General features: G+C 40.9%; 1 protein-coding gene across 1 annotated transcript in view; it reads left to right on the top strand.

Annotated features, from left to right (window-relative positions):
* LOC106816902 overlaps window positions 1–14,620 on the top strand; it is a 21,152-nt gene extending 6,532 nt beyond the window's left edge. The window contains exons 5-16 of the mRNA XM_014821544.1: window positions 2,360–2,425; window positions 2,555–2,709; window positions 2,969–3,293; window positions 4,506–4,706; window positions 7,984–7,988; window positions 9,800–9,955; window positions 10,181–10,232; window positions 10,873–11,024; window positions 11,538–11,791; window positions 12,159–12,319; window positions 12,544–12,707; window positions 13,561–14,620. Coding sequence (XP_014677030.1) covers window positions 2,360–2,425; window positions 2,555–2,709; window positions 2,969–3,293; window positions 4,506–4,706; window positions 7,984–7,988; window positions 9,800–9,955; window positions 10,181–10,232; window positions 10,873–11,024; window positions 11,538–11,791; window positions 12,159–12,319; window positions 12,544–12,707; window positions 13,561–14,166 — 2,297 coding nt within the window. The 3' untranslated portion in view covers window positions 14,167–14,620. The remainder of the gene's footprint in view (window positions 1–2,359; window positions 2,426–2,554; window positions 2,710–2,968; window positions 3,294–4,505; window positions 4,707–7,983; window positions 7,989–9,799; window positions 9,956–10,180; window positions 10,233–10,872; window positions 11,025–11,537; window positions 11,792–12,158; window positions 12,320–12,543; window positions 12,708–13,560) is intronic.
* Window positions 14,621–19,951: the final 5,331 nt, after the last annotated feature.

Here is a 19,951-nt window from a genome sequence, read left to right as displayed (position 1 = left end):
CCATTTCAGGGTACTCAATAGCTTACAACTAGCAACACTTTTGGTGGAAAAAGGAAAATATGTAAAATTTACTACTGTAAAATTTTGAAGGTCACTGGGGAATTCCGTCCTGTGTGAGTGTGTCCAAAGTAAATGGTATTTTGTAGACATACAAGCTCTTACGTAGGGAAGCTTTTATTTAGCTACACCCTGTATAAAATGTATATATAGTTTTTCCAAACGTTAAACCAACCATACGACGTGCTCTGCAGCTACAGTGACTTATACCCAATTCACACCAGGGCCCCGATCTCACTACGCTCGTACTCGTACTGAGGAGGATGAGGAGGAGAAATAGAAGTCTTTTGGCGGCATAGTTGTAGCATACTATTATACTATTATGGGTATAAAATCAGTAGAAAATAATCTTGATGTGAACAGCACGGCAGAACGAATGATGATTTCTAGAACGCGGCGCGGTATTTATATGGTCGTTGCCAGCGCAGTCGGCGCCTGACTAGAGCGTGATTAAGTCGCACTAGGAGCGTGACTGGCGCGCAGTTGAGGCGCGGTGAGCGTTGCTTAGGCGCAGTGCAAGCGTCGTTCGAACGCAATGCGATCTGATTGGTCGCAATAAAAACGCAGTGAGCGCAGTGCAAGCGTGATGCGGGCGTGGTGTTGAACGTGGTGAAAGCTTGTTGAGCGCAGTGAGATCGGGGTAAAGACGCACTTAGATCGTAGTATCGACGTAATTAGATCGTAGTATCGGCGCTGGGCCCGGCTGGGGCCCAATTGGCCACGCTCTCAACCACGCTCGGGCAAATTTTTGGAGCGTGGGGCGATCGTGATGAGCGTAGCTCTGGTGTGAATGGGCCTTAAATGCGGGAAACATCACGATATACGCTGCGATCTCTTTCGTGGTGCATATTATTAGAAAGAACAGCTGGTGCAGGATGTAGGAATCTTTATTTAAGCCAAATATTCCGGCAGATAAACAAGATCGCATAAACAGTCTATATGCCTTTGATTCGTGTTAATGCTGTAGTGATAGTTTAATATCAACATCTATGTGCATGACACTACTGATTATCATAATTTAATACCGTTTGTTATCGTAAAAAATTTAAATGCCTAACAATAATGTTAGCTATGTTGTTAATCTTAAAATTAGTTGTCAGTTTTTTGTAGCAAATAATGTCTCTGAACAAAAAAAGTTTTTCTGCATTCTTAACCTATAGGAGGTTTTTTTAGAACGAGAAAGATTGCTTACTTACATAGAGCATTGTCTGTAACATTTTACAGGTGCTAACTTTATTGCTGGGTTTATGCATCCTGAAGAGGTGATGAACTGTCTTCCTCACTTCTTGCTCTACTTCATCTCCATTCCATCTATGTACATGCTGCTCATTATCTACTCTCTCTGCAATCTGAACGATGTTTCTTGGGGCACGCGAGAGGTATAATGAGTTGGTATACTGACAAACCAGTATAGTTATGAATAACTAATGTGCTTTATGATCTTCATCTTCATTACACAATTAAATAAAAAGAAATAAAGTACAAGAACAGTATAGAGAAATAACTCGCTGTTAGTGTAAAGAGTGAACTGGTTTTACATAAAATGTAGTTTAGATTTTAGCTTAATTATTCAGTTAAATAAATAACGATAAATTTCTTTGCCAGGTGGCAGCAACAAAATCAAAAGCAGAGATCAAAGAAGATCTAGCCAAAAAGGAAGCGAATAAAGAAGTGGAGAAACAAAAGTCTACAGCCGCCTGGCAGTTTTTAAATATTTTTAAATCAGACAAAGGCAAAGAAAAAGCAGACGGTCCTATGTCACTCATCTGTGGCCAATGTTGCAAACTGACTTGCTGCATTGTACCCGAACCGTCAAGCGTCGGCTACGGGGAAATGCGAGTACTGTCTGAAATAAAGCGCGTAGAGGGCAAGGTGGATACCATGATACTCTACCAAGGCATACATACGGATGCAGAAAGCGATGCAGCGATGGATAACGTGTCGTTGGACACTGATACTCCGCCCCTTCTTCAATCGGATCCCGACCTTCCGCCTGGTAATACGGATATAAAAGCATACATTGCCATACATTGGAATGGACTCTTTCAAATAGATAAAATGAACGCTGTTAAATATTATCGCATTGCATCGGTACGTTATTTCCCGTAATGACAACAGCCCCATACGTTAATGTGATGTAGTACCTACTTGCTAAGCCATGTCATATTAAAAGCTGGTTTATATTTATACAGTATTTTTTCAAGAGCTGTCTACAACACATATACGTCCATATACTCAAAATGTCGACAGATCTACTTCAGTTAGATAAAACTATATAGTCTCGTGCTCTTTATTTTTACAGTCATTCCTGTTGCTCAAGATGGAAGCACTGTCCTTCCCTCAGCTATTAAGCATCCACAGGATGATGGTAAGTCTCTAAATCCAACGATACTATGTGAATTCACAAACACAATAATAATTCACAATTTAGAGTCGAGACTCTCCCCGTATAACGGGTGACTTTATGTTATTTGATGCGTTGAAGTGATTCTTACAGAGAGCGACGAGGAAAATATATCGTTAGATGACCTGCAGAATCCCGACTGGATAACTGATGACTGCATGAAGTATGGCGTTTACACAAACCTAGATGAGGACGAAGTCATATTCTGGAATGGTCTCATAGATCTCTACCTGTACCCGTTAACCCAGGTGAGAAGAAACGCATTTCGATTAGAAGCAATTACATCTTTATTTGCCCCAACTATATCGACAAACTAAATCGATCACGCATCTAGTGAATTTCCATGTGTGTGACAACAGGGACACTTCGTCTCTTTATGTGTTTGGCCATTTAAAAATCCCTATAACTTGTTTATTTTCATTGTTTATTTTTATATTCCCCGATAATATGTTGCTCATGTTTTGTAAGCGAGAGTTTATACACAATGCAGTCTTCGAGCTCCGCTAGCGTGGGCGTGGCAGGGCTCCTACCCAGCGATCAGTGAAAGTGAATGCGATGGTCAGATCTAGGCAACGATTTGCTGAACGAACTTATCACATTTTGCTGTCCCTATTGCAGTGCATGTACATGTACTATCTGCTCGGATATAAGCTATACGACCTGATGGATGTTGATACGTATACGAAACAAAGGCTTGCTGACAATACGTATATACTCGCTCTTGATGGAGATGTGGACTTCAAACCCTCAGCAATAATCACGTTAGTCGACTTGATGAAAAGGAATTATAGTCTTGGCGCAGCGTGCGGAAGAATTCACCCGATCGGATCAGGTAAACAGTTATAATTACCTGTTGTTCATAATCTGTTATGATAAATGTATTAATCTATTTCGTGCCCTAATAACGAATTTGTGATTGTAATATGCTGAATCAAATATTTTTTAATTGCTAAGTATTATTTATCTTCTTCCCGATAATTAGATTCCACGCGTTATATCTATTCTCTTTCAACTCGGTCTCCAAACTCTTTCACCAGATGGTTTATACCTGTCCCGCTTGTGATTTCCTAATGATGTTCATCTAAAGCTGGGTTTACCCTATTAACATTTTGCTGAAAAGTTGACAAGCTGATAAACATTTCTACTAATCTACCGAAAGTCGGCAGTGTAAACGTAAAATTTGAGCGGTTAACAAGTTGATAGCAACTGGTTGAAAATTTAGAACATGTTCTATTTTCTCAACTTTTGGTCAGCGAGTTGATCAAGTTAATTGTAATTGTCACTCAGCCACTCCGATAATCGCAATCAAGAGGTGCGGACCTTCAACCAGGGAGAGAGCGCGTTTCTGCTATCGGCGCCACACTGGCGCGAATTAATACGTGAAAAAATGCGTATCCATGGCTCCCCGTGCGTACAGTGCGGGTCAATTGTTGAAACATTTGCCGACTCGCCAGCCATAACGTAAAAACTTTGAACATCTCATAGAATAGGTTGATAGAACGTTGAAAAACATTTCCATGCATATACTTTTTGTCGACTTGTCCATAGTGTAAACTCAGCTTAAGAGATGTGTCTTAGCTGCTATTTCAACATTGGTATCTTATTGCTAGCCATAGGGTTTTGCAATTGATAAAGTAGTGAACATTATACAGCTTTACAAAAAAACGTCTACCGTATCATTTTCTATCGCTGTATAGGATCGCGAAATCATATGTGTAGTTGGATCATATTTCACTCATCCATCTCGTGTAAGCATGTCACGGCTAACTATTGTGGCATTTTTGTTTTATTAATTTAACTCTTTTTTTGATCGTCTGAACGCAATAGCCGTTGGCGAATAGCACGACGTGATGGGCACAGTCGAGATACTTATATAGACAATAATTAGTGAATTAGTACTGGGTGCAAGTTATTACACGAACAACAAAAACGACGTGCTGCTTGGCACATTTCTGATCTTTCTGTAAAACGCGTCTTCTCACGCGAGTGTTGTAGCGTTGTTTGTCGGTGTCAATGTGATTCAGTGCGTTTATCGATCCGACAGGACCGATGGTGTGGTATCAGAAGTTCGAGTACGCGATCGGACACTGGCTGCAGAAGTCGACCGAGCACATGCTAGGCTGCGTGCTCTGCAGTCCGGGATGCTTCAGCCTGTTCCGTGCCAGCGCCCTGCTGGCGCCCAATGTCATGAAACGATACACAACGCGCTCCAGCGAGGCCAGGCACTACGTGCAGTATGATCAAGGTATAGTTGGTCGTGCTTGTGCGTGCGTGCGTGTGTGTGCGTTCGTGCGCGCGTGCGTGTGCGTGTGAGCGTGCGTGCGTACGTGCGTGCGTGTGAGTGTGAGCGTGCTTGCGTGTGCGTGCGTACGTGCGTACGTGCGTGCGTGCGTGTGAGTGTGAGCGTGCGTGCGTGCGCGTGCGTTGTTGCACCTCCCACCCAGCATGGCGTGCGGCCGCACGATCAGGTTATAGCTTATCACGTGTGCGTCTATTTTACTGCACAAATTACATTGGGAAAATTCGAGGTAAACGCAGTTTGTTTAAAACGGTCGCACACCCAGATTATGGTCCTCCGTGCATCCTGGTCGTAATCGCGCATCTCGTCGAAGTGCGCTCCTAGATAATTCCCTGTAAAGGTTTCAGCGCATGCATGCACGAATATTATTTACCTACATAATGTCACTGGATATCATAATCATTTACCGCACGTACGTAGACTGTTACGGTTGTTTATCACCACCAGGCGGAGGGTAAAACGTATCGCCTTTTACAAATGTATCGCAAATAATTACTCGCCACTTCCTAGTGGCTTAAATTAAGCTCAACGTGGACTTAGGGCAACCATACATCGCTATACTGCTTCGATATCACCAGGAGGTTCGTTCGAGCTGATATATCTTAATACTGGTATATATATATATATATATATATATATCACATAATATATGTGTGTGTAGTGGTGTGTGTCGTGTGTGTGTGTTGTGTGGTGTTGTGTGTGTGTGTGTGTGTGCGCGTGTGTGTGGTGTGATGGTGTGATGTGAGCTGTGTGTGTGTGTGTGTGGTATGTACGTGCGTACGCTGGCCTATAATCATCATCGAGGGGTGGGATAAATGAAAATTACAGCGCATGTACGCCTGTTTGAAGCTCGTATACGTAGTTTACGTAACAGTAATCATAATCTCTACTATAACATTCGGCAATTCCCGGCAGTTAAAGGAGGCAATTCCAGGCAAAACAAAGAGCGCCAATGCAATGTACGTTTCAAACTATGAAATATACTAACCAAAATGTTTCGTAAAAAATATTTAGTCGTGTTAGCAATAAATTTAAACAGTATGATGAAAACGACGACAGCACCCGAGTCAAAAGCCTTAACCCCCCCTTCCCCCAAAAAAACAGCACTATCAACGTATAATACCTGAAATGTAAGAATAGCACGGGACAACAACGCTCGTGTGCCTCAACACATTTTGTCGGTAAAAAGGCGCGCCTTCTACTTTACTTCTCTACGTTAACTCTCATAATGATAGCAGTGTTGTCGATGTTGTAACTCTGATCGCTTGATTATATATATATATATTATATATATTAATATAACGAAGCCATATAACGAATATTACGTGCTTATATACCGTGCTTATATAACAATATACGTGCTTATTATACACGAAGCAATCATGAACTGTGATTTTATAGGCGAAGCGATAGGGCTCAGGGCTCCTGCACGCGTGCTACTTGCCTAGCATGGATACAGGGTGAATACTCGGCAGCCGCCGCCGCTTTCAACTAATGGCCTGAGGGTCTTCATCCGAGTTGCGGTACAACGCAGCTGCCGACGCTGAGTGCCATCTACAATGGCCAAGCAATTCTTAGACTGTTGTCTGCACTCACAAGAACGTTATCAGCCAAAACGTATACCGATGTCTTTCGGGGTCCAGAAAATGTCGATACCGTGTTCACTGATGTACCAATGTAGTAGTAATTAGTAGTGTCTTTATGAGACAATTTGGCTACTAATGTCCGCATTCATCGCGGATGCAATGCATTTCGGTTCTGCTGCTTCATATGTCTGCGGAAACACTAGTTTAAGCGGCCCATCGGCTTTTGAAAACGCGCGCGCATTCTAAGTAGTAAGTAGTAGTAGTAGTAAAGTAGTAGTAGTAGTATAGTGCAAGTAGTAGTAGTAGTAGTAGTAGTAGTAGCTAGTATAGTAGAAAGTAGTATAGTAAGTAGTGTAGTAGTAGTAGTAGTAGTAGGTTAGTCAGTAGTAGATAGTAGAGGTGGAGCAGTAGTTAGTAGTAGTAGTTAGTATGTAGTATAGTAGCTAGTAGTAGTGAAAACTTTTTAATTATTATTTATTATTATGTACTTTCCAAAGTGGTGCACGGCATTACAGCCGGTGGCTTCTGGGTTTGACCAGTTGCTCCCAACCGTAGCGGACATAGGGATTCAATCCAGAATTTTTCGCAGGATGTGTGCTGTTCCCAGTAGTGCGATTTTCTGCACTTCTTCTTCTTCTTCCTCTTCTTCTTCTTCTTCTTCTTTCTTCCTCTTCTTCTTCTTCTTCTTCTTCTTCTTATTATTATTATTACTATTTTATGATTATTATTATTACTAGTAGTAGTATTATGATTATTATTATTATTATTAGTAGTAGTAGTATTATGCCACCCTAGATGACACTTATGGGGTTTATTATAACTTCGAGTACGGTATAATAAACAAATGGTGATCGCCTTATTGGTGAACAGAGAGAGTTATCCCTAGAGGTGTCTTATAAAAACCACGTAGGGCTTACACCACTACCAACCACATATTCGATTTCAAGCGGTAAGATGTGAGTCTCAACCTTGTAATCAAATCTCATTACGGACTACGGGTACAGAAGTACATCAGTGTACCAAGTAGTGATGCTGTTCTAGCGTTCATCATGTTGACCGGAACGACGTTCTGCATTTGATGATTATGCGTGGTCAATGCACTGTCAGCCAGGCATTTCACATCTCCAGATCTGACGGCATTCTTCCGTTACTGTCATTCCTGTGCTCCTGTCGCGATTCTTCTACGATGTCTTAACCGCGAAGTCGGAGCGTACAGGTGAGTGTAACGTAATTAAAACTTCGGCTGGCCGTTCCCACAGACCCCGCTCATCATAGCACAAATTGACGAGATCACCGTCGCCAGCAACCGATTTTACTTTATATCACATGGAACTAATAATTTCCTAAAGGTCCCCGTGCTGAAACCACACGGGTTGATTATGAAAAGGTTTTCTCAAGAGATGATTCTCAATGATTTATGGTGTCATTTCACTAATTAAGAGCTCAACGTTGAAGCGCGTTAAGTTGGGAACATTACTTGACTTTCACGGATAACTACATAAGGTGACGTGTGTATGAACCCCGTGTAACTGTTAAAAACATATAAGCCGATGGACCTGGATTTATTAGTCGGCTCGTTTGCAAGCCTTTTTGTGCTGCCGTCTTATTATATGTAGTTGTGTTGACATTCTCAACAGCTCAAGTATGCTGTGAGTGCTCTCCATTGTTTACTGCTTCGTTATGATTGGCCGTTATCATCGCCCATGGCGATACAGATCCAAACCGGCGATGGGACTAACGTCGCCAACAGCTTTGTGCCCTTATTTGATATTCGGTTAGTAATACCCATTCGACACCAGGGCCCCCGATCTCGACTTACGCTCGTACTACGCTCTAAAGAGCGCTGAGTGGAAACGTGTCTAGAACCGCAGTATGAAGTATATGGACAGTAACTGCGATCGCGATCGAGCGGGTGCAGTCACCATGACGTGGCAGAGCGTGGCGCGACAACTTTGACATTTCAATACTATCATGGTGCCGGAGCGTGCGCGGAAATACAGCTCGCACGTGCGGGCGTATTAGAGACGTGGAAGGCGTATGTACCCACGCTAACTCGAGCGTAGTACGAACGTAATGATCGTATCGCCAAAGCTGTGGTCCGGGTGCGTGAAAATTGTCGCCTCGTTCTCACACGATGTCAATACGTTTCATCACGCTGTTACTACGTCCATGGAGATGTCTCTGCGACCTGACACGCTTTCGCTATGACCATGGTGCGTTCTCTAGCAAGCTCGACCCGTTCGCTACAGACGATTGTGTACTACTCCCAACACGCTCAGACACGCAGTTGTGCGTTCGCATTAACGTGTTAGTTACGCTCAGATCACGTCCTGCGAACTTGGGGTATAAATTGGGGACTACCCTGGCCACCCCACCAGTGTTCACTATGGATGAGGCAACACTACTCCATTGCCATGTTTTCTCGTAGAAGGACAATCCTCGAATACTTGATTGCACAGCCCTCATCATGAGGCAGAGATGAAGGAGGAGAAATAGAAGTCTTTTGGCGGCATAGTTGTTGATACATATATTATACTATTATGGGTATAAATTCAGTAGAAAATAATCTTGATGGAACAGCACGGGCACAGAACGAATGATGATTTCTAGAACGCGGCCGCGGTTATTTATATGGCTCGTTGCCAGCGCAGTCGGCGCCTGACTAGAGCGTGATTAAGTCGCACTACGGCGTGACTGGCGCGCAGTTGAGGCGCGGTGAGCGTTGCTTAGGCGCCAGTGCAAGCGTCGTTCGAACGCAATGCGATCTGATTGGTCCGCAATAAAACGCAGTGAGCGCAGTGCAAGCGTGATGCGCGGCGCTGGTGTTGAACGCTGGTGAAAGCTTGTTGAGCGCAGTGAGATCGGGGGTAAAGACGCACTTAGATCGTAGTATCGACGTAATTAGATCGTAGTATCGGCGCTGCGGCCCGGCGTGGGCCCAATTGGCCACGCTCTCAACCACGCTCGGGCAAATTTTTGCGAGCGTGGGCGATCGTGATGAGCGTGAGCTGGTGTGAATGGGCCTTAAATGCGGGAAACATCACGATATACGCTGCGATCTCTTTCGTGGTGCATATTATTAGAAAGAACAGCTGGTGCAGGAGAGGTAGGAATTCTTATTTAAGCCAAATATTCCGGCAGATAAACAAGATCGCATAAACAGTCTATATGCCTTTGATTCGTGTTAATGCTGTAGTGATAGTTTAATATCAACATCTATGTGCATGACACTACTGATTATCATAATTTAATACCGTTTGTTATCGTAAAAAATTTAAATGCCTAACAATAATGTTTAGCTATGTTTGTTAATCTTAAAATAGTTGTCAGTTTTTTGTAGCAAATAATGTCTCTGAACAAAAAAGTTTTTCTGCATCTTAACCTATAGGAGGTTTTTTTTAGAACGAGAAAGATTGCTTACTTACATAGAGCATTGTCTGTAACATTTTACAGGTGCTAACTTTATTGCTGGGTTTATGCATCCTGAAAGGTGATGAAACTTGTCTTCCTCACTTCTTGCTCTACTTCATCTCCATTCCATCTATGTACATGCTGCTCATTATCTACTCTCTCTGCAATCTGAACGATGTTTCTTGGGGCACGCGAGAGGTATAATGAGTTGTATACTGACAAACCAGTATAGTTATGAATAACTAATGTGCTTTATGATCTTCATCTTCATTACACAATTAAATAAAAAGAAATAAAGTACAAGAACAGTATAGAGAAATAACTCGCTGTTAGTGTAAAGAGTGAACTGGTTTACATAAAATGTAGTTTTAGATTTTAGCTTAATTATTCAGTTAAATAAATAACGATAAATTTCTTTGCCAGGTGGCAGCAACAAAATCAAAAGCAGAGATCAAAGAAGATCTAGCCAAAGGAAGCGAATAAAGAAGTGGAGAAACAAAAGTCTACAGCCGCCTGGCAGTTTTTATAATATTTTAAATCAGACAAAGGCAAAGAAAAAGCAGACGGTCCTATGTCACTCATCTGTGGCCAATGTTGCAAACTGACTTGCTGCATGTACCCGAACCGTCAAGCGTCGGCCTACGGGGAAATGCGAGTACTGTCTGAAATAAAGCGCGTAGAGGGCAAGGTGGATACCATGATACTCTACCAAGGCATACATACGGATGCAGAAAGCGATGCAGCGATGGATAACGTGTCGTTGGACACTGATACTCGCCCCTTCTTCAATCGATCCGACCTTCGCCTGTAATACGGATATAAAAGCATACATTGCCATACATTGGAATGGACTCTTTCAAATAGATAAATATGAACGCTGCTTTAAATATTATCGCATTGCATCGGTACGTTATTTTCCCGTAATGACAACAGCCCCATACGTTAATTGATGTAGTACCTACTTGCTAAGCCATGTCATATAAAAGCTGGTTTATATTTATACAGTATTTTTTCAAGAGCTGTCTACAACACATATACGTCCATATACTCAAAATGTCGACAGATCTACTTCAGTTAGATAAAACTATATAGTCTCGTGCTCTTTATTTTTACAGTCATTCCTGTTGCTCAAGATGGAAGCACTGTCCTTCGCTCAGCTATTAAGCAGCCACAGGATAATGGTAAATCTCTAAATCCAACGATACTATGTGAATTCACAAACACAATAATAATTCACAATTTAGAGTCGAGACTCTCCGTTAATACGGTGACTTTATGTTATTTTGATGCGTTGAAGTGATTCTTACAGAGAGCGACGAGGAAAATATATCGTTAGTGACCTGCAGAATCCCGACTGGATAACTGATGACTGCATGAAGTATGGCGTTTACACAAACCTAGATGAGGACGAAGTCATATTCTGGAATGGTCTCATAGATCTCTACCTGTACCCGTTAACCCAGTGAGAAGAAACGCATTTCGATTAGAAGCAATTACATCTTATTTGCCCCCAACTAATCGACAAACTAAATCGATCACGCATCTAGTGAATTTCCATTTAACGGTCTTGCTCTAGTAAACTGCAATCCGCTGTTATTATTGGAATATTAGGACGAATTTATTGGAAATAAATGATTTTGTGAATAATTTGGCCTGATCACAGCGTAGACCTTTTATATCCAGTATATATATATATATATATATATATATATAGCAACATAGCAGTAAGGACGTAAGGACAGTGACCACGACGTTGATGAATCTGTTTTCATTCGTATAGACTGATAAGGAGCAGGCTACAGTAAAGGTTGACCTAAGGAATCTGCGTAACAAAGCCGTCTTCTTCTTCTCGATCACCAACGGTCTTCTCATCATACTGCTGCTCTTACTGCAGATTAACCAACTCTATATTCCTTGGCCGTTCGGAACGAACTCCAGTGGCGAGCAGATCTTCTTGGAACCTATCGGGTTCTTCTTCCTCGTCTTCTACGTGCTAATCTTACTGGTGCAGCTATCTGCCATGTTTTTACACAGGTAACTTGCTGCGATTCATGTTAACGATAGGAATTAGACTTAATTCTGTTCATTCTTGATGGAAATGAGTTGAAAACGAACAGATATATAGAGCGTTAATGGGTTAACGATTCATTAATATATCGAATCCTTAGATGGGCGCCTCAAAGTATCAAGTACTTGTAGTCTATATTTGGTCCATCTCTTAATAAAATTGTGACTACACAGAATAATATGGGGAATCACATAAAAGCATAGTGAGAGTCTGCACGCGTGACTTGGCTTTGCTCGGATTTAGTAGCACAATTTACACGGAGAGCGTAGTACCGCTACTGTTTAAACTTGACATCGTAGTTGAACTGCAAATCACACCAATTATTTGCGATAGATGGACAACAATGAGCCACATCGTAGCCCTTACGGACTTGTGCTGGGAATCACGAACAAAACAACTGTTTGATGCAGATAGTGAGATGGACACGTACGGTGTAGGGCTTGCCATGGAGCTGCAAAATCTCCAAGGCGCGGACGAAGACGACGCGAATGCAGGTTGGGCCAACTACTATATTACGCCAATCGCCAATGCTCACGAATACTTCCCGTTAGACGTTATAATAAGATGCCTTCGTATTCGTAATAGAGATCTTGTAATTTAACGTATCCTCTGTACTATGTGACCGTCATTAGTAAAGCTATAAACATTGTACTATCAAGGATTTTCATCTAATTCAATAGTGGTGATAATCAAAAAATGATATTGCGTTACTCGTTAGGATCACGGCCAGATGACGAGATTCCCGTAGATGAGAATGGACGAAGACTGAACATCTTTAATATGGCAAACCGCTCGAAAAAAAGGCGGCAAACGATAGTTAACTACGAGGAAGCATTGGTAAAGCGACTACAGATGATCGGAACGGGCGATCTTGACTTAACGGTAAGTTATCCATCACTGGGAGGCGCCACGAGTCATGCATTCCTTCGCCGGTCAGATTTCAGTAAAAGCAGATGAAAAACGAAAAATGATGAAACACGAAACACTTTATAAGGCGATAAGTGACTGTGCCACGATAGGTAGTGCTCGCTTTATTTAACAAAATGTAAACTATCAAAAGGGAGTTTAGGTGTGAACGTCTTAACTATGTACAGTTAAAACTTAAATTGTTGAATTATTTTCAATGAATTTATGTTACTTATATTTATATAATATATTGTAATGTTTTACATGACGATTGCGTATTCAACACAATACTTATTTTGTGTAATATAAGTGTCAACTAATAGTTCAATTCATATTGCTTCTAAATTAGATAATTTGCTTTTTTTATCTTGTTCAAAAACAATGTTATTGACTATGAGTTTAATAATAATAGGGGAGTTAATAATGATTGCTGTACATGTAAAAATACACATTTTACAAATATGCTTTTCAAAAATCAGATGTACTTTTTAAATAATTCTCTGTGCGTTGTCGATAGATAGCTAATTCTACTTCTTCTTCTTCTTTTTCTTCTTCTTCTTCTTCTTCTTTTTCTTCTTCTTCTTCTTTTTCTTCTTCTTCTTCTTTTTCTTCTTCTTCTTCTTCATCTTCTTTATCTTTCTTTCTTTCGTTCCTTTCTTCTTTTTCTTCTTCTTCTTCTTCTTCTTTTTCTTGTTTTTCTTCATCTTATTTTTCTATTTCGTTGCCTTTTTCCTGACATTGAAGCATTTCCCATGGCACTGATCGTATGAATTTCTAGTGTTTTACGTCCTCAGTGGTTCTTTTATCTAAGTTCTTCCCGTCTTCATAGGGGCCCAAGGAGAATAAGATTTTCCGTCGCCTGACAATGCGACGTGAGACTCTCGTCGCGTTAAACAGACGCGTGAGTACCTGGCAAATTCCGTCTGACAAGACACCGAAGGAGATCATCAGACAATTCAGCGACGAGAAGACCAACCCCAACACAAACTACGCGGAGATGCGACGCAAAAGCAGCGTCGCGTTCGCGTTCAAACTGCGCAAAAAGACCGACGACGACGACAACGACGACGACGACGACGACGACGACAACGACGACGACGATGACGACTATAACGGCGACGACGGCACTAGCGTTTTTGCCAACGATACGAGACGTCGTAGCGACGTGGCAAGAAAGAGGAGCACAGCGTACCGAAATCCCGCCTTCGCTGCTGTAGACGAAACAGATGAAAGTGCCATACTAACGAAACATGCTGGCGAGGAGGGATTGGGTTTCGAAACGGTGCAGCAGAACCAGCCACTACACCTCGTTGCCGACGTTCACCATGACGTGTCGTCGCCATCTATGGCAGCTAATCGCGCTGGTCGAAGAAAGAAAAGCGTACGATTTGAAAAGAGATTTTCAGATGTGCGGCGAAGAAGTAGTTTCACCTAGAAGTGAATTGGTAATTCCTGTGGATACTTCATGTATGTACGTCGCCGGTACGAGGAATGATAGTTGAAAATATAACGCCGCTATCTTGCCGTAATACACAGCATATAGATATAAGTGGCACTAAAATCATGATCATTATTCAAGTCACCAAGATCTCGAAGTAAACACGAAAATAATGTGTCCTCGACTTGCGTTTCGCACTTTCTATCAGGCACAATTGTTTCCCCGCTTTTTTCCTCTAGATGCATTTACTGCCGGCACAATTAGTTTGTTGGATATGAGTCAAGCGTATCTCTATATAACATTAGCAGCTTGAAAGTTCATTCTTACATCTATATGATTTAGCTTGTATAAACGTGACTAAAATACATGCCTCTAAATGGTATTAACTATGGTGATGAATTATCGGTAACATTTCAGATAAAGCCTGAATTTACGATTGCGTTGCATGTTTGATGATATAAAAAGGCGTAATGTCATTAGCTTCTGCTTTCTTTCCTTCTTCGTCTTTCACTTCTTCTTTTTCCTCTTTATCCGGATCATTATCCTTCTTCTTCTTCTTCTTCTTCTTCTTTCTTTTTTTTCTTCTTCTTCTTCTTCTTCTTCTTCTCATTAGTGCTTTGTCTAGCGTCTGATTAGACTCGTAATGATAATTTTATTTTCTTTCTCCCTGCATATGTAAATAAAAAAAGCATACGCAGAAGCGAAAAGATTTTGATGATGAACGTTGCAACCATGATTTGACATGGCTGTTAAACCACTAGTTTACCGCTTGATATGAAGTTGCGTACAGTTTTACTTCGGTTTGTTAAATTGTATATATATATATATATATATATATATATATATATATATTGTTACGTGCGTAAAAACAGCGTTGACCGCCATGCGAATAACGCAACAGAAATGCACGAACGATTATAGGTATTTTACAAGATTTCTTTTAATAACCTAAATCAATGACAATAAGCTAATAGCTGACCCATTTTACATAAAGTGCCGCCACGCCAAAACCCGTATACCGCGTGACAATACTGTACGGCGATTCTCCACGCCGCACTACTAGCTTACGCGATTCCTACGCGCTTCCAAAATAACATCTCACAATCTCGCGCGTCGCACAAACATCGTACAATACCCTTATGCATCGCAATAATAACGTACCAGTATGTTAATCTTACTTCTCTTATGGTAGGGGCACACGAGCGATTTTTATCGCCCGATCGCCGCGAATTTTGAAATCGCTCGAAGAAATCGCCCGTGTGCCCGTTCACGTCGACGCCGATTTTAATCGGCCGACCGAATCGCCCGTATCCAAAATGTTAGATATTTTCGGGCGATTATTTACGCCGGGCGATTATTATCGCTCGTGTGCCCGTGACCGGCGTATTTTGTCGCCCGATCGATTTTTCTAAACCAATCGGACGTGTTGTTGATATCATGTGATGTTAAATGTTCTGTCGAGTGGCGTACGCGTACGCTCTCAAATTCGCTACGTCACGTGTGCCCCTTCGTGATCGGGCGATAAAAATCGCTACGTGTGCCCCTTCGTGATCGGGCGATTAAATTCGCTGGCAATTTTAATCGCCGCGATCGGGCGATAAAAATCGCTCGTGTGCCCCTAGCATTATGTGCTGGCACGGCTCTCTGACCGACTATCTCCGGTGGAGGCGCTCTGTCCTTAATATCCGTATTCTTAATACTTTTTACTAAAGCTCGGAGGCGTTAAGCACCAACAGCATGCGAAAAGTTGTTCAAATAACTTACATCTCACGGATATTGCGAAGTGAGCGACTTGCGCCTCCGCCGTTTGTCACCGGCCAGAAGAAAACGTGTCACGTGTGGCCGAACTGCACTTTTATATACCGATCTGCAGGTGTCTAAGTCACGTTGGCAAAACTTGTTTCCGCGCACCGCTTGACAAAACTATACACAGTGAAACATGGCAGGTACAGCTCCTCTTAACAATATATATATATATATATATATATATATATATATATATATCAAAGGGAACTTTTAATGGGGTTGTTTTGTAATAAACATATAAATGGAGAGTGCACATAGTGTATTCTCAATAAATCTGTAAAAGTGAACACAATTAGACTCTATTAATAATATCAGGAGTAAGATAATATAGATATAGATAGTCTATATTATCTTACTCCTGATAATATCTCAATAATAAATACAAGACAGTAGCTTATTATGTTGTAACATTGATTAAGTAGTCTAGAACATATCTATTTTTATCCTTATAAATAAACATGTAAAACATGTAATATATTGATTTGTATTCATTTAATCCAAGCACTTAATAAATTCCTTGGAATAAAATAAATAGACGTTTAGGTTGGTGATGGAGTCAATTTTAAAATAAATGCGCGGTTTTATGTCAATTAGACATGTTATTGTGCGATACATTATTTCTGCATAAATATATTCTGCATAAGTGTATAGTGAAACAACTCTATGTTATTATAATAAAGTAATATAATTATAACAAACTATTCAGTTATTAGAGCTGTTTCTATATATCTTAATAAAAAAACGGTATTAAAAACGAATAGGCTCTGTGTTATAGATGAGTTCATGATATGCATAGACAGCAAACACCCTGTTATAGTATTTTGCACAGAATCACTAAGCTGGGCGTATCTTAGCATAATGTAAATACCACAAGTACACATGTTCATAGTGCTTTAACGTAGAAAACAATAGAGTAAACGAATATAGTAGACTTTTCGAATAATATATGCTTTTAGTAACGTTTTCCTATTACGTTATATAGCGTAGAAGCGCGATATATCTGATTCTGTATATACAGATCATACCGGATAGAGTATGTTCTCATTCTAAGAGGTAAGAGAACTCTATCATTAACATTTGGGTTTAAGGTCAGATTGATAGAATCTGTAAATATTATTCACCCCTAATTCTACACACCTCCATTCATTGGCACTACGCCTATGGCATAGGACTGCAAAGGGTAATCTAGAGACTTTTTTAAATCATTTTAAGATTGGCGAGGAAAACCTACCTATGCATGTGTGGCAGGCAGGCAAAATCGCAAATCGCGTTTATTTCAAGATTTTACCAAGAAAGTATAACTATCGGTACGACGTTTGTAAACGATGTTTTGTATAACGATGTTGGCAAGGCCGTAACGTGTAATGTCGGAATCTTTAACTGTATACACGGCGGCAGTCATTGTTACATCTCTAGTTTGTCGAGATTTTCCAAATTGTGTAACCCATATGTGTTGCCTCGAAATAAAACATTATTCTTGTAGGATCAATAACGCTGGGGATGGATTCTCGCGGTGGACGTACGCAAAGCGATTTCGGAACAAAATTTTTCATTGGTAATATAGTCATGCAATTCACGGTCACTGTTGTTTTATTTTTAAATGCTAACATCCACGTGTGATTTATTATGTTATATATGGGGTTTACTGTGATTTATCAGAAATTAGTCACATATGAGTCACATAGAGAGTCGCTTATAACAAAATAAAGTCGGCCGCGTTGATCATAATTAATGAGCCACTCCGTCAAGGGCGCAACCACGTGTTGAAAGTTGGGGGGGGGGGTCACAAGCAGCCAATAGAAACGTGATCTGCGGGCGAGCGAATATCACGTATTGGTTCAATATCACGTATTTCAGCGTGTTGATGGAAGTGTTGCATAATTGTGATGTCATGAATGACATTACTAGGATAATGTATAGATAAAATACCAATATGTTTTATTAATTAAATTAAACTAGTAGTAATGCTACACACAGACTGTGCTAACTGTGTGACACAGTTAGCATGATTAAGATGAAGAGGAAAATAATAATGATGAAAATAATAATGCAAAAAAATGCCTGACACGTGAAAACAGAGAACAGTGTTAGAAACCAAATGTGACCTTCCTTGAGTCACACTTTGCAACAAAATCCTTTGCAATTGCTTCAATATCGATTCCAGAACACGTGATAAAAAACAATCGCGTTGATTGGTTCAATTGTCTTTTCGCCGTCGCCATGAAACCAGGCCTGCGCCGTGCAGTGTCAGTGGAGACTGCGCCAAAAGATATCATAGATTAGAAGGTAAGGGTGAACGGCGCCGCGCCGCGACGCGCCGCTTGTGTGGAGATGGGCCTATATTTTGTGTGTGTTTCTATAACACAGTTGGCTTGCGAACGCGTGGTGAATATCGTGCTCGTTCCATGCACGTGAGATTGAATGTACTATGTAGGTCGAATCTAAATAATATTAACAAGGGTTCTATTTAGATATCTGAATCTGAATCACAGTTATCACACTGCACTTGACCACCTGGGTTTTTATTTATTTTAACTTTCACCTGTGAAATATGGATGTTTCACGATAATAAACGCTTATCGGACTATTTTGGACCTCCCAGAAAATAAGGTCTTTCAGAAGTTGGGGAGGTCCACATAAAAGTCGGGGGGGGGTCGTGACCCCACGACCCCTCCAGTGGTTGCGCCCATGCACTCCGTGGTTTATTTGCTAAGATCAAACACCAACATGGACCTTCTCTCACCCTGCTGCCCCTTTAGGAGGCCTATGACACTAAGATCGCTGGACCAAATGTCTGTGCTACCCATATTCGATGACATGACATGTCTATCTAGGTCTATCTCCTATCTATCTTTACCACCATGAGTAGGTTAATTGTTAACCACCATAGGCATGTGAAACTGGTGATACAAACATCAAATTTTTAACCTAGTTTAGTTTACCTAGATGGTAGGCTTACCCTTTTTACCTACTGTATACGCCATATTTTTCGCGTACAGATATTTTCGTGAATTCAGACTTGACGGACAATTAACGAGTGGTTAATTTCGCGGTCGGTGAATTATGAATTGTTCTGTATTAGTCGGTATAAATTATTCGCGTGTTGTTATTTTCGCGGTCGGGCACGCGTTCGCGAAATTCGCGAAAATTACACCACCGCGAAATATACAGCGTATACTAATTTTAAAATAACAGTAATTTAAACCAGGGGCCCGTTGTCAGAAACATCGTAACGTTAATGCTAATGTTAATGCTAAGATAACACTTACGACTAATGTTAATGTTACGAGAGTAGCGTTGACAGAAACACATCGTAGCTACTCTGAGAGGGTCTATGTCCCCCGGGGTACTGCCGGAACGTACCCTGGGTACGGTCCGGTATACTGGAACGTACCCTGGTACTATCTAATATGCCGGACCGTACCTCGCCTACTCCACTAACGAGTCTGGGGAGTCGCCTACGCCTACTCCCTAACTCTAACCCTAACTCAAACCCTAACTCTACCTCTAACCATAACCCAGGGTACGTTCCGGCAGTACCCTGGGGGACATAGACCCTATGAGCCGTAGCTACGAGCAAACTCACGATAACAGGAACTTCATAATTTCATGTCACAATGCTGCTGATTGGATGAGAATCGATCACAAAATTTAAATTCATACACATTTATTGTGTATCACAGTAATTTATGCATATTATGATGGCTAACCACAGATAAATATTATTTGATGAAAAACGCCAAAAACGTGGTCAGTGCAAAAGTATTTAAAACAAGAGAACAAATGCCATGCGCCATTTGTAAATGTTTTGTTTTGCTTCACGATCGGTAGATAATTAATGTTTTTGACGAGTTTTTCAAGAAAAACACATGATATTACTCATTAATATAAAATATAATATCACTATAATTGTAATTCTCAGTCTATATGTGTTATTTACATCTTAATATTAAAGTTACGAGAGGGACTGGGCTCT

The sequence above is a fragment of the Priapulus caudatus genome, unplaced genomic scaffold, assembly GCF_000485595.1.
Source record: "Priapulus caudatus unplaced genomic scaffold, Priapulus_caudatus-5.0.1 Scaffold1524, whole genome shotgun sequence".
Classification (NCBI taxonomy): Eukaryota; Metazoa; Priapulida; class Priapulimorpha; order Priapulimorphida; family Priapulidae; genus Priapulus; species Priapulus caudatus.
Note: the sequence above shows the minus strand (reverse complement) of the source record. Positions and strands in the feature narration are given on the sequence as shown.